We start from the raw sequence: 24,383 nt of genomic DNA, 5'->3' as shown, positions 1-24,383 counted from the left end.
CAGTCTATTCTTCACTCCGCTGCCCGGCTCATCTTCCTGCAGAAACGCTCTGGGCCTGTCACTCCCCTTCTTAAAAACCTCCAGTGGTTGCCTATCAACCTCCACACGAAACAAAAACTTCTCACTCTAGGCTTCAAGGCTTTCCATCACCTTGCCCCCTCCTACCTCTCCTCCCTTCTCTCTGTCTACCACCCACACCACAAGCTCCGCTCCTCTGCCGCCCACCTCCTCACCGTCCCTCGGTCTCGCCTATCCCGCCGTCGACCCCTGGGCCACGTCCTCCTGTGGTCCTGGAACGCCCTCCCTCCTCACCTCTGCCAAACTAATTCTCTTCCCCTCTCAAAACCCTACTTAAAGTTCACCTCCTCCAAGAGGCCTTGCCACACTGAGCTCCCCTTTTCCCTCTGCTCCCTCTACCCCCCTTCACCTCTCCACAGCTAAACCCTCTTCTCCTCCCTTTCCCTCTCCTCCTCCCCCTCTCCCGTCCCACTCCCTCAGCACTGTACTTGTCCACTCAACTGTATATATCTTCATCACCCTATTTATTTTGTTTAATGAGATGTACATCACCCTGATTCTATTTATTTGCTATTGTTTTAATGAGATGTTCTTCCCCTCGATTCTATTTATTGCCACTGTTCTTGTCTGTCCATCTCCCCCGATTAGACTGTAAGCCCGTCAAAGGGCAGGGACTGTCTCTGTTACCAATTTGTACATTCCAAGCGCTTAGTACAGTGCTCTGCACATAGTAAGTGCTCAATAAATACTCAAAAACAGAGCTCCCTGCCCACAAGGAGACTGGAGTTTAGAAGGGGAGAGAGACATTAAAATGAATTATAGATAGGTACATAAATGTTGATGGGCTAAAGATGGGGGTGATGCTTAAAGGCTACAAAGAAATCCAAATAAGTGCAAAGCCAACACAAAAGTAGTAGGGAAAATTAAAAGTTAGCCGGGGAAGGGCTCTTGTAGATATGACTTTAATAAGGCTTTGAAGATGGGGAAAGTGATGGTCTATCAGATTTGAAGGGGGAGGGAATTCCGGGCCAGAGGCAGGACGTGGGTAAAGGGCTAGAGGGGAGATAGATGGCTTCAAAGTCCAGGGAGTAGGTTGGCATTAGAGGAGTAAAGTGAGCATGTTGGGTTGTAGTAGGATATCAGCAAGGTAGGATTGGAGGGGACAAGGGGATTGAGGGCTTTATGGTTTCTGGATGAGCATCCACTGGGGGTTCTTAAGGAGTGGGAAACCTGAACTGCATGGTCCAAGTATGGACTGGAGTGAGGAGATAAAGGTCAACGAGGAGCCTGATACAGTAATCACGGTGGGATAAGTGCTTGGATCAGCGTTAGCAGCAGTTTGGATGGAGAGGAAAGGGTGGATTTTAGCAATGTTGTGAAGACAGAACTGATGGGATTTGGTGACAGATGAAAAAGGTGGGTTGAGATAGAGATCTGAGTCAAGGATAATGCCAAGGTTACAGGCTGTAAGATAGGGTGGATGGCACTGCAGTCTACAAGTGAAGGGAAAGTCAGGGGAAAGACAGGGTTCAGGTGGGAAGATGATGGGAGATATTTTCGACACATTAAGTTTGAGGTGAGGGTGGGATACTTGAGATGTCCAGAGGCAGAAGGAAAACACAGGACTGCAGAGGAGAGATAGATGGGCTAGAGATGTGGATTCTATATTATATTAATTGTCTTCCAACTATTAACCCTCCCCCCCAGGAAATGAGTGAGGGGTAACACTACTCTTACAACAGCAAAGCATACAAGAATAAGCTCCTTGTGGGCTGGGAATGTGTCTACCAATTCTGTTATAGTATTCTCTCCCAAGCTCTTAGTACAGTGCTTTGAAATCAATCAAATATAAAAGACATATTCCCTGTTCACATCGAGCTTATGGTCTAGAGGGGTAAGCACTCAATAAATGGGATTGACTGTTTTTCTCCTGCTCCAGACCAAAACATGTCACTTCATTCAGAGCCGTGCTGCCTAGCTAGGTTTTGAAATCAACATTTCAGGAAAGGTGGTTCTGGTGGGAGCAGTGGAAAGGCAGGTTTACTCCCAACAGGGGTTTGACAGAGCTAGGTAAACTAACTGAATCCCCACCCCGACCACCCCCAAAATAAAATCTCTTTTTAAAGCACTTGAAAAACTTGCAGGGAAAAAAAAAGATGGGATCTCAGGTGTCTGCTGAGAAAAACAAACTTTCAATTATGGGTTTAAACATCCCAATTTCAGAGGGACAGGCCCAAAATCTAAAAGTCTGTCCTGCTATTTACTTCTGCTTTTGGGGGATACATTTATGTCCCCAGAAACAAAAGTAAAATGAGAATGCAGGCCTCCTCTACCTTTTTCTGTCATTTCCGGCTCACTATCTCCCTGTCTCCTCACCCAGCCCCCATCATGTCCCATTCTGAGTTCCTAAAAACCAGGCTGCCTTCACTTCCCAGCTCTCCAACTGGCCATGTTTCTGGTCTCCCAGTACATAATAATAATGTTGGTATTTGTTAAGCGCTTACTATGTGCCGAGCACTGTTCTAAGCGCTGGGGTAGACACAGGGGAATCAGGTTGTCCCATGTGGGGCTCACAGTCTTAATCCTCATTTTTCAGATGAGGTAACTGAGGCACCGAGAAGTGAAGTGACTTGCCCAAAGTCACACAGCTGACAAGTGGCCAAGGCGGGATTCGAACTCATGACCTCGGACTCCAAAGCCCGTGCTCTTTCCACTGAGCCACGCTGCTTCTCACTTTCTAAAGCAGTCATGTCAACTTGCAGTCTGCTGCAGTGTTCTTTATCATTTGAAGGAAATCTGGGGAGTGGAAAAGAGGAATAAGAATCAGAGAGAGAGAGAGAGACAGAGAGACACAGGTGAGACATACAATACACTCCCCCATCATTTTTTTTGGGATTTGTTAAGTGCTTACTATGTGCCCAGGCACTGTACTAAGTACTGGGATAGATACAAGACAGTCGGGTTGGATACAGTCCCTGTCCCACACGGGGATCGCTGTCTTAATCCTCATTTAGCAGATGAGGTAACAGGCACAGAGAAGTAAAGTAACCTGCCCAAGGTCACACAGCAGACAAGTGGTGGAGTCGGGATTAGAACCCAAATTCTCTGACTCCTAAGCCTGGGACTCTTTCCATTAAGCCACAGTGCTTCTCACCCATGTCCTCTACTGATTCTCTCCCCAATATCTTCTCCCCACCTTCCAGCCTTTTTCTCCCCCCTATTCCTCTACGAGTGTCCATGCTCCTAGGAAGGCCCTTCTCACTAACATGACATCTGCAAAAAAGAAGCATTGTTCATCATAATCATGGGAAGGGACCCTGGGGTCCTCTAAACCAATTCCATTATTTATCATCTTAACATTTATCTTTTTATGATTGTCTCCCCAACTAGAATGTAAGTTCCTTGTAGGCAAGGAATATGCCTTGTACTTCTGTGTCTTGTATTTTTCCCCAAGCACTCTACGGGATGCTCCAGAAATATCACTTCTACTACTATGTTCCTTCAGGCCCTTATCTACATCCAATCCCTAGGTTCTATATCTCTTCATTAACGTAACCAATCTGCCCACAGTATCTGTCCTTCACAGGACAACTTTACTGTAGTACCTCATTGCCCCTACCTGCCCTCCCCTCTGTGTGGACCAAATACTTGCCTGTGTGCAAATAATATGAACCTCGGCCCCACAGAACTTATGCACTTATCCTACTCTAGTTCCCATTTCTGTATTTTATTTTAATGACTATCCCTCACTGGAGATTGTAAGCTCCTTGTGGACAGGGATCAAGGGACGCAGCATGGCCTCATGGCTAGAGCCCGGGCCTGGGAGTCAGAAGGACCAGGGTTCTAATCCTGGCTCTGCCACTCGTCTGCTGTACCGCATCTGTAAAATGGGGATGAAGGCAGTAAACCCCATGTGGGACAAGGACAGTGTCCAACCTGATTAGCTTGTATCCATCCCAGCGATTAGAACAGTGCTTGACACATAGTAAGTCCTTCACAAATACTATTATTCTTATTATTCTAATCCTGGCTCTATCATTTGTCTGCCATGTGACCATGGGGAAGTCACTTCACTTCTCTGTGCTTCAGTTACCTCATCCGTAAAATGGGGATTAAGACTGTGAGCCCCATGTGTGACTGTGTCCAGTCTGATTAGCTTGTATCAACCCCAATGCTTAGAACACACAGTAAGCGCTTAATTACCATCATTATCATTATGTCTACCAACTCTTGTTTTGTACTCTTTCAACTCTTCTGCATCTAGTAATCACTCAATAAATACCACTGCTTGATTAAGGCAGGTCTCTCGGAACGTGAGCCCCTTAAAGCACTCTCAACGAGAGCAGAGGGGAGCAGATTTGAATACTATGAGTCCTCTTGTTTTGTTCCTCTCATTCCACAAAGGACATCCATGCTATGTACATATCCTCTATAAGAACTAATCTTGGCAAAATGACTAGCTTGCTGACAGTATGCTAAAAATATTTCCCATCTGGAAGTGCTTGCTTGGACTCAAAGACACACCCAATAAGACCCTTAGGCCCCTATTTCAGGTCTGAGCCCTGTAAAAGGCAAAAGCCCAGATGCTGATGAACTGGTTAAACCAGTGTATTTCTCCCCCTACTTCGAACTCACCTCTCAATCAACCAATCGATGGCATCTATTAAGCCCCGATTCTGTGTGGAGCACTGTACTGAGTGCTTGTGAGCAAATGGTATAACTGAAAAGACGGACACCACCTGATGTCTAGACACTCAGAATTGCTAGGTCCTGGTTAGAGGGTCAGGGGAGCAGGGGGAAACAGGGACAGCCCTCTGGCTTCATACACCTCTTCCCCTCTTGGCAACACCATGCCGCTTCTCGCACACCCACAACATGCTCTAAGATGCACCCGCCACAATCAATGCATTCTCACTAACACACTGATCCCCCTTCCCTGAACTCTCTCTCTCTCCCTCTCCCTCTCCCTCTCTCTATTTCTCTCTAAGTGAATTTGGATGGATCATCCATCCAAGATTAGAAGCTCCATTAAGGATCAAGGCTTAATGCTTAGGTGTAATCTTTGAAATAACTACCTCTGGAAAGGAATATGACAAGAGGGAGAAAAACAGGCTGAGTATTTTCTCACACAAGGAGACCTACAATCCATAGTCAAACTACAAAGAACAGAGATTAAAACCTCATTTGCAGCCCATCTCTGTAGCCAAATTTCCCTTGCGAGATGCCTGCTATATGAAAAATCCACAAAATAAACAACTCCCTTTGCATTTCTGAATGCTGCTGCCTCTAAACTCTCTTCCTTGCCTTGGTAAGCACCACCTCTCTTACTTGCCTTGGTAAGCACCACCTACCAAATTAAAATACAGAGTGTCAGATATACACACACAACTAACTGGTATCTACGGATCTGAGAAGGCTGAGTCTATCTTTAACATTCCAGTCAACATGAGACTTTCCAGTGGGCAGCCATTATGCATGAAGCCAGCAACTAAGGGTGTTCTGGACACTGTCAACGTGGAAATAGACTATCAGAAAAATGCGTAAACTTGGAGAGGAAAGATTAATGGAAACCTGCAGGCATCTTCTTTCCTGATCTTGATACCTTCCAACCTGCACTTACCACAGATGGAGAAAAAGAAGCCCAATAAAATACATTTCTAAATGGCTTAGTCAGGGAAGACCACTTGGAGATATGACTTTAGTAAAGATTTGAAGATGGGGAGAGTGGTGAGAAAGATGAGACTGAGATAGGGTGAGTAGGTCGGAGTTACATGAGTGCATTTTGTAAACTAGGTTGTAGTAAAAAAAAATCAGCAAGGTAAGATGTGGGATTGAGGGAAGAGGATCAAGAGGACCATTAAAGCAAATGGTAAGGAATTTATCTTTGATGCGGAGATGAATGGGCAACGATTAGAAGTTTTTGAGGAGTGGGGAGATGTGAACTGATTTTTTTTAGAAAATCTGATCGAGATCGCAAAAGTGTGGACTGGAGTGGAAGAGATAGGAGGCAAGGAGGTGAGAGAGGAAGTTGATGCAATAATCAAGGCGGGATAGGATAAGTGCTTGGATCAAGTAGTAGTAGGATGGAGACAAAAGGGCAGCTTTTACCAATGCTGTGAAGGTAGAATCGACAGAATTTGGTGATAGACTGAACATGCGGGCTGAATGAGAGAGATGAGTTTTAACTTTAAGATAAATGCCAATGTTACAGGGTTGTGAGACACGGAGGAGGCTGGTGCTGTCTACAGTGATGGGAAAGTCAAGGGGGAGGACAGGGTTTGGTCAGAACAATTAGGAGTTCTGTTGTGGACATGTTAAGTTTGAGGTTTAATGGGGACATCCAAGTAGAGATGTCCTGAAGGCAGGAGGAAGTGCGAGACTGCAGAGAGTCAGAGCTGGAGAGGCAAATTTGGGAGTCATCTGTGTACAGACGGTAATGGAAGCCATAGAGCAAATGAGTGTTCCAAGGGAGTGCGCATAGAAGGAAAATAGCAGGAGACCCAGAACTAAGCCTTGAGGGATCCCCACTGTGAGGGGGCTAAAATATGGAGGAGGATGCCAAAGAGATGGAGAAGGAACAACCAGAGAGAGAGAGGAGGAGAATTAGAAGAGATCAGTGTAATGAAATCAAGGTTAGATAATGTTTCAAGAAGGGGGATGGTCTTTAATGTCGAAGACAGCTGCAGGTCAAGCTGGACTGCAGGTCAAGGGGGATTAAGACACCACTGGATTTGACAAGGAGATGACTGGTGACCTTAGAGAGGGCAGTTTCCATGAAGTGGATAGGGAGGAAGCCAGATTGTAGGGGATAGGCTGTAGATGCTATACTGTAAACTCACTGTGGGCAGGGAATGTCTACCACCTCTCTTCTACTGTACTCTCCCAAGCACTTAGCACAGTGCTCCGCACACAGTAAGTGTTCAATAAATACCACTGATTGAGAGTTAAAGGCAAGAACTGGGGAGGAAGTGGAGGCAACAGGTGTAAAGGAATGGCTGGAGGGAGATGAGGTGGTAACCTGAGGGTGCTACGGGGTCAAAGAAGAAGTTCCCTTAGGATAGGGAATACAGGTTTGAAAGGAGTGAGGAAGAAGTCACTGGAGAGTGAGTGACTGAAGATGAAGGCCAGGTAGGGATGGAGAAGCAGCGGCAGAATGGATTAGTGAAGCAACATGGCCTAGTGGAGAGAGCTTGGGCCTGGGAGTCAGGGGTCTGCCACTTAACTGCTGTGTGACCTTCGGCAAGTCACTTAACATGCCTATGTGTCAGTTAACCCATCTGTAAAATCTGTCAAGAGGCTGTGAGCCCCATGTGGGACATGGACTGTGTCCAACTTGATTAACTTGTACTTACCATCCCAGGGCTGAGCAAAGTGCCTGGCATATAGTAAGTGCTTAACAAATACTATTTTTTTAAAGTGTTTAAATAATAGCAATACTTATTAATCATTTACTAAATGCCACGGACTGTACTAAATACAAAATAAGAGACTGAAAAGGATCAGTGAGTGGGGAAGGAATCTATGTCATTAAAACTAAGCTTACCTAGGAGAAAAGAGTGGGGTCTGCAAAGTTGGAAGCAGCCAAGAAAGAGGTCAAGGAAGATGGGGACTTAGATCCTTTGGCAAGAAAAAGGCCCACTGGCAATAATAATAATGATGACGGTTTTTGTTAGGCGCTTACAATGTGCAAAGCACTGTTCTAAGCGCCGGGATAGATACAAGATAATCAGGTTGTCCCTCATGGGGCTTACGGACTTCTTCCCCATTTTAATAATAATAATAATAATGTTGGTATTTGTTAAGCGCTTACTATGTGCTGAGCACTGTTCTAAGCGCTGGGGTAGACACAGGGGAATCAGGTTGTCCCACGTGGGGTTCACAGTCTTAATCCCCATTTTACAGATGAGATAACTGAGGCACACAGAAGTTAAGTGACGCCCAAAGTCACACAGCTGACAAGTGGCCGAGCCGGGATTCGAACCCATGACCTCTGACTCCAAAGCCCGGACTCTTTCCTGTTACAGATGAGGCAACTGAGGCACAAAGAAGTTAAGTGACTTGCCCAACATCACACAACTGATAAGTGGCAGAGCCGGTTTTAGAACCCAAGTCCTCTGACTCCCAAGCCCTGTGCTCTTTCCCCTAAGCCATTCGCTTCTAGTACCCCTGGAGAGAGTAGTCTCAGTGGAGTAAAGTGGAAGAAAACCAAATTTTAGGGGGTCAAGGAGTGAGTTGGATATAGGAAGTAAAGGTGATTCAGTTGAGGAACTTGGATGGAATGGGCAGGGGGCGTTGGGGAGAAAGCTGAATGGTGAAGTGGGGCTCAGAGAAGGATTTTTTTTAATAGGGGGAGAAGTTGGCATGTTTGAAGGGAGAGAGGAAGGAGTCATCAAAGAGTGCGTAGTTGAGATGACAGGGAGAGAAGAGTGGGTGCTTAAGGGTTTTTGAAGGTGCGAAAGGATGGGGTCTGAGGTGGAGGAGGTAGATGCTGACAGCAGGTGGGAGATCTTTTGAGAGACAGTGGAGAAAGATGAGAAAGTGGATTTGAGGGTGGGATGGAAATGGGAAGGCAACAGGAAAATTTCATGGAGCACACTCCTGACAGTTTCAATTTTGTCAAGAGTAGCTGGCCAGGTCATCAGGGGTGAAAGAAGGGGAGATGGAGGACCAAGGAGGCTTCAAGAAAGAGTAAAAGGTCTGGTGGGGGGGCAATGGGCATTGGTGTCGACAAAGGAAATGCAGTGCTGCTGAATGGAGGAGAAGGCAGAGCTACAGCAGGTGAGGATGAATTTACAATGGCTGAAGTCAGCATGGTGCCCAGAGAGCCACAGACAGTGCCCTGCTGGTGAGTGCAAAAGCAGAGGAAGAGGAATTTGGAACTGTGGTTCTTGGCTAGGGGATGGTGGTGAGAGATTAATAGAAGGTCAGGGGAGACAAGGCATTAAGTGTGGTAAAGAGGGTAGATTCAAGGGTGTGGATTTGTGCATCGAGAGGGAAAGCTGAGTAAGGGGTCACATCTGAAGACCACCATAGGCTGTTGTATTGTACTCTACCAAGCGCATAGGACAGTGCTCACTCAATACCACTGACTGATTGATTCGTATGTCTTGGGGAACCATTTTGATTTTCTGAAGGTTTTATTTTAGTTTGCCTCTTTGAAGTAACTGAAGTCTGATTAAAATAACACAAAATGAGCACAAAACAGCAAATTTACTATGGACCACCGGAGCCCATCAGAAGTCTTCAAGGTGACAACACACTCCTCTTTAAAGACTAGGGTGGAGGGGAAAAGGGAAGAAAAGGAGAGCGAGGCTCTAGCAATGAAACTAAACCATTCTTATATCATATTTACTAATGAAAATAATTGAGGGAATCTTGACCAATAATAAAATTGGAGATACTCTGCCTCAAGGAAAGCTCAATGAGCAGAAAAAAACATGTAAATGCAAATTGCTTTCTGACTTGTCATAGCTTTTCAAATATATCCTAACTAGTTTCTCCAATATATCCTAACCTGTCCAAAAGCCTTTGACTTTTTTTTATTAAGGATCCCATGGTTATGAATGTCAGACACAAATAACCTTTTATGCCTTAGTCTCACTATATATCTTATTATTTTATTGCACTAAAAGTGGTGGGTTCCTGGAGCTTAAAAACTGTCTCATGTAATATAAAGAAACTTCAGATTTGGTACTTTAAACAAGAGGGACAATATTTCTTAGACAGGTTGTGTAGTACACTAGAACAGCTGAACTATTTTCCCTTTAATGTCACTCAAGTAAATTTGCTGTTTTGTGCTCATTTTATATTAAGTTCATCAAACTTCAGTTACTTCAAACAGGCAAACTAAAATAAAATCTTCAGAGAATCAAAATGGTTCTGATCAAATACATAAGATTCAATCCATGGTATTTACTGAGAGCTCACTTTGTGCAGAGCACTATACTAAGCATTGGGGAGCATTCAACAGGGTTGATGGACATTCTCTGCTCACAGCAAGCTTAGAAGCTAGAGAAACATTAGGAAATGACATTAGTGGGTCAGAGAAAAGGTCCCTCTAGTAAATGTTCTGTTTTTCGCAGCGGCAATGCGTTGCGCAGAGAAACTCAGAGGCCCGAGCGGTTCCTGTCACCCAAAGGCTCGTGAGGAGTCTGTCACCTGCTGCACACCAGGCAATCCACCCAAGCAGCCTGGGACAGCCACCCAGGGAAGGCCAGGGATCACTCTAGGCTTCAAGGCTCTCCATCACCTTGCCCCTTCCTACCTCTCCTCCCTTCTCTCTTTCTACCGCCCACCCCACATGCTCTGCTCCTCCGCCTCCCACCTCCTCACCGTCCCTCGGTCTCGCCTATCCCGCCCTCGACCCCCGGGCCACGTCCTCCCGCGGTCCCGGAACACCCTCCCTCCTCAACTCCGCCAAACTGATTCTCTTCCCCTCTTCAAAACCCTACTTAAAACTCACCTCCTCCAAGAGGCCTTCCCAGACTGAGCTCCTCTTCTCCCTCTACTCCCTCGACCAACCCCCTTTACCTCTCCGCAGCTAAACCCTCTTTTCCCCCTTTCCCTCTGCTCCTCCACCTCTCCCTTCCCATCCCCACAGCACTGTACTCGTCCGCTCAACTGTATATATTTCCATTACCCTATTTATTTTGTTAATGAATTGTACATCACCTTGATTCTATTTAGTTGCCATCGGTTTTTACGAGATGTTCTTCCCCTTGACTCTATTTATTGCCACTGTTCTCGTCTGTCCGTCTCCCCCGATTAGACTGTAAGCCTGTCAAACGGCAGGGACTGTCTCTATCTGTTGCCAATTTGTTCATTCCAAGCGCTTAGTCCAGTGCTCTGCACATAGTAAGCGCTCAATAAATACTATTGAATGAATGAATGAATGAATGAATCAGAGCTCCAGGGCTGCTAACTGCTGCTACTGTTACAGGGGAGCAGGGACACTGCTCTGCTTTCCGGACAGTACTTGCCAGCTGAAGCTATAGTGGCCATTAATAACAATCAATCGACCGTATTTATTGAAAGCAGTGCAACTGACATGCAGCACCGAGGAGTACCTGTTGCCGCACCCGCTCCCAACAGTCCCCCCCATACCCCTTCAGTGTGCTATCCTTAGACAATCCTCCATACTCCCTGGGTGGAGAGTAAGCAGCACGGCGCGGTGGATAGAGCACAGGCCTGGGAGTCGTAAGGTCATGGGTTCTAACCCCGGCTCTTCCACTTATCTGCTGTGTGGCCTTGGGCAGGTCACTTCACTTCTCTGTGTCTCAGTTACCTCATCTGGAAGATAGGGGTTAAAGACTGTCAGCCCTGTGCGGAACGGGGACTGTGTCCCACCCGATTTGCTTGTAACCACTCCAGCGCTTAGTACAGTGCCTGGCACATAATAAGCGCTTAAATACCATTCTTCTTATCATTATTATTCTTATTATTGTTCAGGGCCAGAGGTAAGAGGAATACTCAAGTCCAGCCTCAAGGAAGACCAGGAGAGCAGCAGCCGCTTCCTTCGCCTCTTCCTGCCAGCACAGGGCAAGAGGTGGAGTTACCATCCTGGCTCCCCTCTCGGCCCCTCTGCTTCCTTTCGGGGCTGCAGTGGGTGGGGCAGGTTGGCTCTGGCTGCCCCTACCTAAGAAGCTTTTTAGTAAAGACATCAGTCCAAGGGAACCAACCCTGGAGGGTAAGGCAGCTGACTGGCCCCATGGAGTCGGCACCTACGCCCATTACATCTCTTATTCTCTTTCTAGTTACCTATTATGGCCCTCCCATCCAGGAATTTATCCCAAGTTTCCTTTTCCCTACTGCTATTTTTGGCCCACACAACTTCCGGTGGTAACCACTTTCATGCTTGCCTCCCATCGTGTGAAGAAGCGGTTCCTTTGGTTTGTTTTGGCCCTGCTCTCCTCAGATGTCTGTGGATGCCCCTTGTTCTTCTGTTAGGGGATTTTTATGAGCCATAATGCCATGTTTGCTACCAACCCTATTTATGATTTTGAAAGCTGGAATCAAATTGTTTCCCTGCCTTCTTTCCAGGTTCAGTGGTCTTACTTTTTTCCATCTGTCTACATCCATGTCCTTCTGCCTCTTCCCTCCCAGCTGTCCCAGGACTCACTCCTGCTTTTAGCCGGTTTCCAAAGTGGTTACCGGCTTCTCGATCCATGCCGAGGACTCCACGCTCTCTCATCATTCAAAAACATTCGTGCTTGCCTCTTCCCCTCTGTTATTTTCGGTTCTCTCTTCCTGGTTTTTTCTCCTGTGCCTTTACCCAAGCTCAGTATATGGTAGACTAAATAAAAAAGACTCCTCTGAATCCTACACCCCCCTCCAGTTACCTCACCTCATCTCTCTCTTCCCATTCCTGTCCAAACTCCCACCGCTTTCCTTTCCTCTTGACCACCTCTCTTATTCGTGCCATGTGATCGGTTCTCACCTCCTTAAGGTACCCAATGATCTCCTTTTGGCCCAATTTCATGTTCTTATCTTCCTTTACCTCTTAGATGCCTGTGACACGGTGGCCTCAGTGACCTAAAGGATACTCTCTAGGTTCTCTTGCTAATTTCTGGATAGGCACCTTCTCAGTCTCCTTTCCTAGCTCCTGCTTCTCTCCTCCCCCCTTGAACTGTATGTGTTTCACAAAGCTTTCTGCCCCCTACTATCGACACCAATGACCACCACCGTGTTCAGCCTCCCTGTCTGTATCCCTGCTGCCAGTCTCTCTCCTCTTCAGTAGATCCCGCACTCAAATGCCTGAATCATCTTCCTAAAATGCAGTTCGGCATGCAACATTCTACTCCCTCAAAAGACTCCATAGGCTATACATTTCTCATCAAACAGAAATTCCTGACCAACTCAGACTCTTTGCCAACAGTGTCCTTTCATCTCTGCTCCCTGACTTATAACACCCCAGCTCACACCCTTTGCCCCTCCCAAACTAAGCTCCAAGCAGTCCCATCTCCAACCTTTCTCCCGGTATGGAACTCTTTCTCCCCTCAGATCACATAAGCCACATCCAACCAATCAAATGGTATTTACTGAGCCCTTACTGAGTGTACAGCACAGTGTTAAGTGCTTGGGAAAGTACAGTACAACAGAGTTGGCAGGCACATTCGACTCTACCAGGGATATTTAATGGCCAAATTCTGTCTTTTGTTTTGGTTTCTAGTTCTTCTCCCTGCCCCCCACTCACAAAAAGACAATGATTTTTTACATTTTTAAAGGCCCTTTTTAGTTCTATATAGATATGAAAATGTGTTATTTTGTGGCATGAAGCATGACCTGTTGAACTATCAGACATGCATATTTCATCCCGAGGAAAAAATGGAAGGCTATTCATTCACCCCGGCCGACTTCACTGGAATTTGTCAGCATCCGCATCGAAGTAGGGGGAGCTATTTACAAAAGAAAGCTAAATGGAAGGGGAATATTGAGGCAAAGCCTGGTACGGAGTACAACTAGTACAAATTCCTAATTTGAATCCCATGCTGCTAAGCCACAAGGCGCTCCATAAAAGACTACTTGTTAGCGGATCTCACTTCTCTGACGGTAATACCAAGACCGACGACTGAAACTTCGGGGCGAAAAATACCAGTATTAATCTGAGTCATCTGCTGTTCAAATAATCTCTGCTTCCCTGCCTTAGCACAATCCACTGGTGTTTCATGGGCGCTTTTCACCTCCCCTGATGGAAACAAAAAATTCCCGCCGGCAGTATGCCAGCATGTCTGGGCTTTTACACAGTCTTGAATACATGTTGGCTACTTTCCCTCGGGCTCTCACGTCTCTTCCCAGAGACTCCCTCCTTCACCCCACCTGACTCTGCAGAAGGCTGAGGTGAGTAGTAGCTGGACACCTCCTCTTCTGCCCACCACTCAGTAGTGGCCTTTTCCCGTGAGCCCCGCAGGAGACAGGCAACTGGGTCGGATTGTCCCGAATCTACCCACGAGCCTAGCACAGTGCCTGGCACCTAGTTAAGCGCTTCGCAAATACTACAGTTACTATTACTACGTCCCCAAGGACACGGCCCCTTTGATGATATGAATACCCTCAAGGCAACTCTGGACTGACCTGAACCACAGGGTCCAATGAGTGTACATATTTGTTCTATTTATTTTATTAATGATGTGTATAAATCTATAATTCTATTTCTCCTGATGCTATTGATGCCTGTCTACTTGTTTGGTTTTTCTCCCCCTTCTAGACTGTGAGTCCATTGTTGGGTAGGGCTTTTCTCTATCTGTTGCTGAATTGTACTTTCCAAGCGCTCAGTACAGTGCTCTGCACACAGTAAGCGCTCAATAAATACGACTGAATGAATGAGTGAATGAAATAAATCCAGCATCTCAGCACCACACTTGCGTCTTTTTGACCTCCAACCCCTAGCTCACATTGCCCTGCGGCCTAAAACTCCTTCACTCCTCCCTACCTCCAAAGCCTTCTGGAAATCCACTTTTTTTTATTTAATGATATCTGTTAGAGACTTACAATGTACTAAGCGCTGGGGTATATATAAGCTAATCAGGTTAGGCATCACAGTCAGTGTCCCATATGAGGCTCATGGTTTTAACCCCCATTTTACAGATGAGGTAACTGCGAAGTTCAGTGACTTTCCCAGAGTCACACAACAAGACAAGCGATGGAGCACGGACTAGCAGTCAGATCCGCTGACTCCGGAGACTGTGCTCTTTCCACTAGGCCATTCTGCTTCCCACCTCCTCCAAAAAGCCATCACCACTTAATTCTTTGGACTCCAAGTCTCATCAGCCCCTCAGCTTACTCTTGCACTTAGGTATTTACACTTTTGCCCATCTGCAGCACTTGGGTATAAATGTATATTCACATGAATAGTCAGCTTTTATTCTCTTCCTACCGCTTGTGAATATTTCTGTTAGACTTTTCCTTAAGCTATAAGCTTCTAGTGGGCTGGACACATTCCTTAGGCTTCTGGTATACTTAATCAATCACTCAACTGAATGAGTGACTGCTTATTGTGTGCAGAGCCTGCACTTAAAGGCTTGGGAGAATACATTGTAATAGAGTCAGTAGGCCTATTCCCTGCCCACCAGGAGTTCACAATTCAGAAGGGGGGGACAGACATTAAAATAAATTACAGATATGCATATATGTGCTAGTAGGGCTAGGAGGGGTGGGGATGAATAAAGGGTACAGATCCAAGTCTAAGGGTGCTGCTGAAAAGAGAAGGAGTAGGGGAAATGTGAGTTTGATCTTATTATTACTATATATATGTTGGTATTTGTTACGCACTTACTATGTGCAGAGCACTGTTCTAAGTGCTGGAGTAGATACTGGGGAATCAGGTTGTCCCACATGAGGCTCACAGTCTTAACCCCCATTTTACAGATGAGGTAACTGAGGCCCAGATTTTAATAAGGCTCTCAAGGTGGGGAGAGTGATGGTCTGTCAGATATGGGAGGGATGGCAGGACGTGGGCAAGGTGTTGGCAGCAAAGCAGAAGAGACTGAGGTACAGTAATAATAATACTGTTGCTATTTGTTAAGTGCTTACTATGTGCAGAGCACTGTTCTAGGCACTGGGGTAGATACAGGGTAATCAGGTTGTCCCACACAAGGCTCACAGTCTTAATCCCCATTTTCCAGATGAGGTAACTGAGGCACAGAGAAGTTAAGTGACTTGCCCACAGTCACAAAGCTGACTAGTGGCAGAGCCGGGATTCGAACCCATGACCTCTGACTCCCAAGCCCAGGCTCTTTCCACGGAGCCACGCTGCTCGGTTGGCATTGGAGGAGCAAAGTGAATTTGCTGAGTTGTAGCAGGAAATCAGTGAGGTAAGGAAAGCGGGAAGGGGTAAGCTGATTGACTACTTTAAGGTCCAGTAAGGAGCCCTAGTACAGTGCCTGGCACATAGTAAGCGATTCACAAATGCCATGATTCTGTCCAAATTCCTCTGCTAAGCAACTGGGAGAATACACTTGACACCACAACATGATCACTGGACTCCTAGTCCCTTCGAATATTACCAAGATTTAAATACATTGTTTTGCAAAAGCTGTCACATATTTATTCCATGTGTTCTATTTCAGTACACCCAGCGAGTTCCAGAAAGAAAAGTGCCCCCTCCAAACTCCAACTTGCTTTCTGAGGTTTCATGAAGAAGGGTTAGACTGTGCTGTGCTAGGACCTCTCTCAAGGGACAGCTGTGTATTTTCAAAACATCCCATCAAAGGCCCCATTGGAAATTGGCAAGGGAATTGCTGAGAAGGAAAAAAGACATTATATTTCCCAGGAAGCAAAGGGACTAACCTTTTGCAACCATAAGGGACTGTCCTGGATAGAGCTAAGGCCCTAGAGTTCTAAGCAGGAATGGGGCGGGGACAGATTCTAAGATCATTTGTGGGCAAGGGAATAATAATAATGATGATGATGACGATGATAATAATACTAATGTTGATTTTGGTAAGTATTTACTATGTGCCAAACTCTGTCCTGAGCACTGGGGTAGATACAAGGGAATCAGGTGGTCCCACGAAGGGCTCACAGTCTTGACCTCCATTTTACAGAGGAAGCAACTGAGGCCTAGAGGAAGTTAAGTGACTTGCCCAAGGTCACACAGCTGACAAGCGGCTGAACTGGGGTTAGAACCCATGACCTCTGACTCCCAAGCCCGTGCTCTTTCCACTGAGCCACGACTTTATCGTGTACTCTCCCAAGAGCTTAATGTAGTGTGCAGCACACAGTAAGTCCTCAATAAACACCACTGATGGTGAGAGACCATTTTTTTTTCCCCTAGCTTTGGTACAGTGAGTTGATGTACTCCTCCAGCTCTTAGAAGCCAGCTCCACATGCTAAGAAGCCTCTTAGTGGGAAGGTGAGCCAGAGAAAGTTGGGAGGGGGAGAGAGATCTAGTGGTTTTCTGCTTTAAATCTTAGTTTATCCCTTTTTTTTAGTTCTAAATTTCCATTTGAATTTTCCTTGTACATTCTTTTCTTCTATATCTCCAATTAATATATTAGTTGTTAGCAGATATTTTTAATTGGAGTTTTAACTTTGTCAAAGGACTCAGGAGTTCCCTTTCAGATTCTAGCCAGATTCTATTATCTCATTTTTTCCCCTCCTTTTAATGCTTGGATTGATGAAAGCTCATTTTGCTTCTCTTTCCAGGTATTTTACCAAGGTAGTCCCTGTCTACAATATGAACGAGTCCAATAAATATGAATTACTCTATTCTAACTCAAGAAAAAGTATACCCTAAGAATGGAGTGAACTAGCTAAAAAGAATCATATTGATTCCATATGATTTTATAAAGACTGTCATCAACAGGACCTTTCTATTTTTAGTTCAGGTATTCGAATTCATTTTTGCTTTTCTCATCTACTTTTTTCCAAACGTCTAAAAACTCAAAGACCTTATACTGTCAGTGAAAAAACTGGGTTTGGTATGTGGATGAGTCAGAATCTTCAGAAGACGCATACCCCTAATCTTACAGTTTACGTCAAAACGTCAAAGAGGCTAACACGCCAACAAACCTTTCAAAGGACATAATTTAACTAAGGGTTGTATTTGCTCTTCACTTGGAAAACATATCCTTGGAAAGGCAGGCTTACTAGGAGGGGCTTCTGGGTCCCCAAAATGTAATTTTTTTTTTAAACTACTCTAATCCATTTGTATAACAAAAAGACAACACCCAAAAGTCTCATGCAGGTCCCTCAGAACATTCTCTTTATTGATTCATAATCTATGTCAACTCCAGGGCTGGTTCCAGGAGGCTGCAAGGTGAGCAGTCACCTCTGGGAGCCCTATCGGCGGGGCTGGCGGCCCGGAAAGGACTGTGCAGAAGTGGGAGCGCAACAGCACAGGGGATGAGGTTGGCAGGGCGGGCACCATTACTAATTTTAAAGTACCCATCCCAAGTTGGAAGTGGTACCTATGTTAACAAGGTCCTGGGGTGGGGATGAGGGAGGGGAAGGGGGGGAGGAGAGAAACGCTTCGGCACTGAAGCAATGAGAGTGGGTCTTGGGGGCTTTTATGGTATTTGTTGAGATTTTACTCTGTGCCAGGCACTGCACTAAATACTGGGGTAGATACAAGCTAATCAGGTTGGACACAGTCCATGTTCCACATGGGCTCACAATCTTAATTCCCAATTTACAGATAACTGAGGCATAGAAAAATGAAGTGGCTAGCCCAAGGTCACGCAGTGGACAAGTGGTGGAGCCGGGATTAGAACCCAAGTCCGTTTGATTCCCAGGCCCGGCCTCTATCAGCTAGGCCATGTCTTTTGTTGCTGGAGAAATGGGAGGGCCATTCGATGATGATGCCTATTTGTTTTGTTTTGCTGTCTGTCTCCCCCTTTTAGACTGCGAGCCCGCTGTTGGGCAGGGATTGTCTCTATCTGTTGAATTGTACATTCCAGTGCTCTGCACACAGTAAGCGCTCAATAAATACGATTGAATGAATGATGCCTTTAGGATGCCAGTCACCCACAGAGATTCAAGGCTCACCCTAATGGTATTGGCTAGAAAAGACATCACCTTATATTTGAGTAGGTAACTGTGGGAAAGATACCGTCTTGGGGACATTCACATACTAGGATGCCGTCTCACAATCAGCAGCTTCATCTATGAAAACACACACACACACACACACATTCCTCCTCCCCCCCACCTCCCCAGACTGTAGGCTCCCTTTAGGGCAGGGTTTGTGTTTCTTTACTGTTGTATTGTACTCTCCCAAGCACTTAGTACAGTGCTCTGCATACTGTTAGCGCTCAGTAAATATAACTGAATTGAATGAATAGGTCCTCAAAAATATGGCTTTCATTAAGGGTGTTGCCGCAAGCCCAAATCATTTGATATTAGCCCTTTTAGAAAGAGATCTCCTACTTTATTTTCTCAACTAACTCAAATTACTAATTACTTAAGAAATGACTACTGAAGAATACTTGTCTATGATAATTACTGATGACATACTGTGATTTGGAGAATGTATTTTACTCCTGATTTTAGTATGGCAGTTAAATCATGTGCTAAGTTTTTCCTTAACCACCTCCCACTAATCCTTTTTAGGAGTGCAATCTAGATAACAGTTGCTGTAGCTTTTTTTTTTTTTTTTGAATAATGCTGCTTCAGGGATTTGGGGAAATGTCATCTGTGCTTTCCTTATATTACTGATTGTGAAAACCCTAGTTGGCCTGAATTAGTGAAATTTGGTGTAATTTAGGTTAGAAGGAAACAGAATTGAGCAGGGACAATTTTGGGAAGGAAGGTGGCCTAGTAGAAAGGGCACAGGCCTGGGAGTAAGAGAACCTGGATCCTAATCCAGCTCCACCACTTGCCTCAATCAATCAGTTGTTTATTAATGAGTGCTCTTAGTGTGCAGAGCACTGTATGGAGCACTTGGAAGAGAACATTGCCTACATCCTGCCCCTGGTCTGGAACTCCTTCCCCGTTCATCTGCGACATTTCACCGCTCTCCCCACCTGCAAAGCCGTCCTAAAAATCCCATCTCCAAAAAACCAATCCCCAAATAAGCCTTCACTGCCCCTAGTCGCTCTTCCTCCTGCATCACCTGTGCACTTGCATCAGTACTCTCTAGGTGCTTATTAAATATCAGAATTAAAAATAAACCCCCCACCCCCAGCAGAATGGGACTGCCTGTGTTTTAAAGGCCTTTACAGTTTGAAGCTTGGCAGAGCTAGCTCTAAACTAGCAGGACAAACACTCGGGTTGTTTGAACAGTAGAGCTGGTTTACATAGAGCCATCCACACTCTCACACAGGCCTCCTGTGACCAGTAGTGCAAATAATAGTCCTCCTCCCTATCAAACAAAAACTCCTCACTTTTGGCTTTAAAGCTCTCTATCACCTGGCCCCCTCCTACTTCACCTCCCTAGTCTCCTTCTACATCCCAGCCCGCACACTCCGCTCCTCTAGTGCCAACCTCCTCACTGGGCCTCCATCTCGCCTGTCTCCTGGCCCTCCTCCTACTTCTGGTCGGAACGCCTTCCCTCTGCCAAACAATCATTCTTTGCCCCCTTCAAAGCCCTACTGAAGGCTCACCTCCTCCAAGAGGCCTTCCCAGACTAAGCCCCCCATTTTCCTCAGCTCCCCCTCCGTTCCGCATCACCACGACTCGCCCCCTTTACTCTCCCCCACCCACCCACCCCACAGCACTTATGTATATAACCATAATTCTATTCATTTATACTGCCGCCTGCTATTTGTATTGACGTCTGTCTCCACCCTCCCCTAGACTGTGAGCCCTCTGTGGGCAGGGATCGTCTCTCTTTACTGCTGTATTGTACTTTCCAAGGGCTTAGTACAGTGCTCTGCACATAGTAAGCACTCAAAAAATATGATTGATGAATAAACATAACAAGACGGCTGGCAGGAGGGGCAGTTGTAGGCACGGAACAGGATAACGCCGGGCGACCTCAGCAGAAACCAACGTTTCTGAACCCCCTCACCCATTTTTCACTAATGGGGCAGTACCTGAGGAGGAGCGGCAGGAGAGAAATGTCCTTGGGCAATTATGCAAGAGATCATTTTCTTAAAGAGTTATTAGTACATGAAACTTCCAAACACACTAGCCCCATGCTGATTCTTATTTTTCTTTACTTCATATTCCTCTGGGTCTTATTTTCCCACTGTTGTTTTGCAAGAAAGCAGAAAGGCAGCCTCCCCCCTTCCCCGGCCCCAACCTAAAGGCAGCCTGAGAGTCACTGAGATCAATAATGGCTACATTCGATGAAAGCTATGGTTCTAAACACCACCGTTGCAGAATGGTAGCCCGCGAACCCCTTCCCGTCACCGTACAAAAGATTAGGAGTACAAAGCTAAACGCCGAAAGCCCCAGAACTCGGTCAAAAACATGCCCGGCAACTGGAAGACACTTCCACAAGCGTGTAATTTATTGAAATGCACAAAGCGCAGTCGGACTATTCTCAACGACATTTTTCCAGCAAATGAGTCTGTGTTAATGAGGTTAAGGCTCCGCAGGACATTTTTCTTGAAAACACGCATATTTTGGAGGAAAGGAAGCCACACCCTTCAGAGTCGTCGAAATAAATCCGATTTTATAAAGACTTAAAAGGAAAATGGAAAAGATGACTTCATCAATAACGGCAACCGCATTCCCCGAGCAGTGACTGTGGGTTGAACACGGTTTCGGGCAGGGGGAGACGGGGGACCCAAGTCGGGGGTGGGCCCCTGCCCTCCAGAAGCTACAATTCAAGGGAGACACCTGGTTTTCGCAAGATGTCAGGAGCAGCTAAAATCCCTGCCAAGTCAGCCCTCATTGTTTCCTTCCGCTGAACGGCTGCCGCCATCACCCGTCACAGAACCAGCAGCGTCGAACCCCCCTCATCCTCCTGAAGACCTACGAAAATGACCATCCAGAAGATGGTTGGGGGGGAAGGAGTTTTCAACAAACACACACACACTCACAGGGAGGAAAATGTCACCGACCGACTCGGTCCTCCGCCAAAATCCCATCCCGGCTCCCGAAAGAAAAACGACTATGGCCACCCAGTAAACAACAGAGATTTGGCCAGGGCTCCCATGCCATGCCATAGGCAGTGTGGCTCGGGAGCAAGAGCCCGGGGCTTGGGAGTCAGAGGTGATGGGTTCGAATCCCGGCTCTGCCACTTGGCAGCCGTGTGACTGTGGGAAAGTCACTTCACTTCTCTGTGCCTCAGTTCCCTCATCTGTAAAATGGGGATGAAGACTGTGAGCCTCACGTGGGACAACCTGATGACCCTGTATCTACCCCAGTGCTTAGAACGGTGCTCTGCACATAGTAAGCGCTTAACAAATACCAACGTTATTATTATTATGCCCAAGTCCATCCCCCAGACCTGCAACCGTGGTCTTCATTTCCCTCCTCCGAAGCACGTAGAACCACCAGCATCCCAACCATGCGCATTCTCCTCCTCCCCACCAACCCCAGCCAAGGGATTTTCAATCAATCAATCAATCAAGCCCATCTCTTCCAGGCAGCCTTCCCTGACTGAGCCTTCCCCTCCTCTTCTCCCACTCCCTTCTGCGCCTCTCATATTTGCTTCCTCCCTCCCCCACGGCGCATATGTACACATCTCTATGCATCTGTAATTTATTTTATTTGTCTCTTTATTCATATTGCGGTCCATCTCCCCCTGTAGACCGTCAGCTCGTTGTGGGCAGGGAATGTGCTTCATGTTCTATTCCCATAATCATAACAGCAATGATGGTATTTAAGCGCTCAGTATGTGCCAAGCACTGTTCTAAGCGCTCTCCCAAACGCTGAGTACAGTGCTTCACACACCGTTAAGTGCTCAAAAAATATGATTAATAATAATGTGGTATGGCCAGGGATTGTGTTTCATGTACTATTCTAATAATAATAACAATAATGATGGTATTTATAAAGCACTTACTATGTGCCAAGCACTGTTCTAAGCACTCTCCCAAACACCGAGTACAGCGCTTTGCACACAGAAGCACTTAAAAAATACGATTAATAATAATAATAATAATATGGTATGGGCAGGGAATGTGTTTCATGTTCTATTCTAATAAAAATAGCAATGATGGTATTGGTTAAGCGCTATGTGCCAAGCACTGTTCTAAGCGCTCTCCCAAACACCGAGTACAGTGCTTCGCACACCATAAGGTCTTAGAAAATACGATTGATAATAATACGGTATGCATTGAGCTTCTCTTCTGTGCTGGGCACTGTACTGAGCGCTCGGGAGGGTGGAAAAACCACCGAATGAGCGGATCCCGTTCTCTGCCCATAAGGGGGGGGGGGTCACAGTCTAGAGGGAGAGAGGGGCATTAACGTAAATAAAAGGTAGACACTGCAATAAGCAATCTGAAAAATGTAGGCCTTTTTTTTTTTCTCCCGAGGGGCGGGAGGCCAGAGCGGCCAACAGGCAGGCAGGCAGGCCGAGGGGGTCGCGCTGAAGGAAGGAAGGAAGGAAGGAAAGAAGGAGGGAAGGAGAGGGGAGGAAAGAGGGGAGGAAAGGGGAGGGAAGGAGGAGAGAAAGGAGGGAAGGGAGGAAGGGAGGGAGGAAGGAAGGAAGGAAGGGGAAGGGAGGGAAGGGAGGGAAGGGAAGGAAGGGAAGGAAGGAAGGGGAAGGGAGGGGAGGAAGGGGAAGGGAGGGGAGGAAGGGGAAGGGAGGGAGGGGAGGGAGGGAAGGGAGGGAGGGAGGGGAAAGGAGGGAGGGGAGGGAGGGGAGGGAAAGGAGGGAGGGGAGGGAGGAAGGGAGGGAGGAAGGAAGGGAGGGAAGGAAAGGAGGGGAAGGAGGGAAGGAAAGGAGGGGAAGGAGGGAAGGAAGGGAGGGAAGGAAGGGAGGGAGGGAGGGAAGGAAGGGAGGGAGGGAGGGAGGAAGGAAGGGAGGGAGGGAGGGGAGAAAGGGAGGGAGAGAAGGAAGGAAGGAGGGAGGAAGGAGAGAAGGAGGGAGGGAGGGGAGGAAGGGAAGGAAGGAGGGAAGGAAGGGGGGAAGGCAGGACCCCCCCCTCCCCTTGTGTGTCTGCCCCCCACCTACCTGTCCCGAAGGCTTTGGCCACCAGCCAGGCGAGACCGCAGGCGACCTTGGCCCTGGCGAAGTCATAGTGGTCGCAGGGCTTGACGTCGGGCACGATGAAGGTGCGGCGGGGCTCGGCGGGCCGGGCGGCCTCCCCCATCTTGGCGGGCAGCCAGCCTCCAAGCCCGCCTTCACCTGCCCATGGCGGCCCCGCCAGCCCGCCACCGCCGCGCCCGCGCCTTCTCCCTGCTCCTGCTCCTGCTCCAGTCCCGCATGCGGGCGGGGACGGGGGGACGGACGGACGGACGGACGGACGGACGGAGGGAGGGACGGACGGAAGGGCGGCCCGGCCTCCTTTTGTCTCCCGCCTCGGTCACATCTCCGAGGCGGCGGGGATGGGCTGGGGCTGGGGCTGGGGCTGGCGCTGGGGCTGGGGCTCCGGCTCGGTCCTCGTCGTCGGGGCCCCGGGCTCCTCCCCCTCCCCCTCCGGCTCCGGGCGCCTTCTCCTCGGCGCCTTCCTCCTCCCCGGCCTGCTTCCCCTCCTCTTCGTCCGCCCGCCCGTGTCCGCCCGTGTGTCCGTGGGCCCGCGGCCGGTGGGTCCCCGCTGCCGCACTGGCCGGAGCGGCCGCAGCCAGGGCGCATGCGCCGTCCGGCCGTTCCGCGCCCCCCGCCCTCCTCCCTCCTCCCCCCGCCGGCCGTTCCCGCGGGCCGCCTCCCCTCCCTCCGACGCCCCCATTGGGAGCCACCTCCCTCCCTCCCTTTCTCCCTCCCTCCCTCCCCTCCTCCTTCCCTCTCTCCCTCCTTCCCTCTCTCCCTCCCTCCCTCTCTCCCTCCCTCCCTCTCTCCTCCCTCCTTCCCTTATCTCCCTCCCCTCCTCCTT

At 47.5% G+C, this 24,383-nt stretch overlaps 1 protein-coding gene across 4 annotated transcripts in view; it reads right to left on the bottom strand.

The window, feature by feature from the left end:
- The window catches only part of CAMSAP2 (calmodulin regulated spectrin associated protein family member 2), a 140,445-nt gene extending 116,419 nt beyond the window's left edge, over positions 1-24,026 (bottom strand). For 3 of the 4 annotated variants that reach the window (XM_029062211.1, XM_029062209.1, XM_029062212.1), the window contains exon 1: positions 23,525-23,663. In XM_029062211.1, coding sequence (XP_028918044.1) covers positions 23,525-23,663 — 139 coding nt within the window. Of the gene's footprint in view, positions 1-23,524 lie in introns of all 4 variants that reach the window. The other variant, XM_029062208.2, reaches the window with a different exon arrangement.
- Between the last annotated feature and the right edge of the window lie 357 nt (positions 24,027-24,383).

This window comes from Ornithorhynchus anatinus, chromosome 4 (assembly GCF_004115215.2).
Source record: "Ornithorhynchus anatinus isolate Pmale09 chromosome 4, mOrnAna1.pri.v4, whole genome shotgun sequence".
Classification (NCBI taxonomy): domain Eukaryota; kingdom Metazoa; phylum Chordata; class Mammalia; order Monotremata; family Ornithorhynchidae; genus Ornithorhynchus; species Ornithorhynchus anatinus.
Note: the sequence above shows the minus strand (reverse complement) of the source record. Positions and strands in the feature narration are given on the sequence as shown.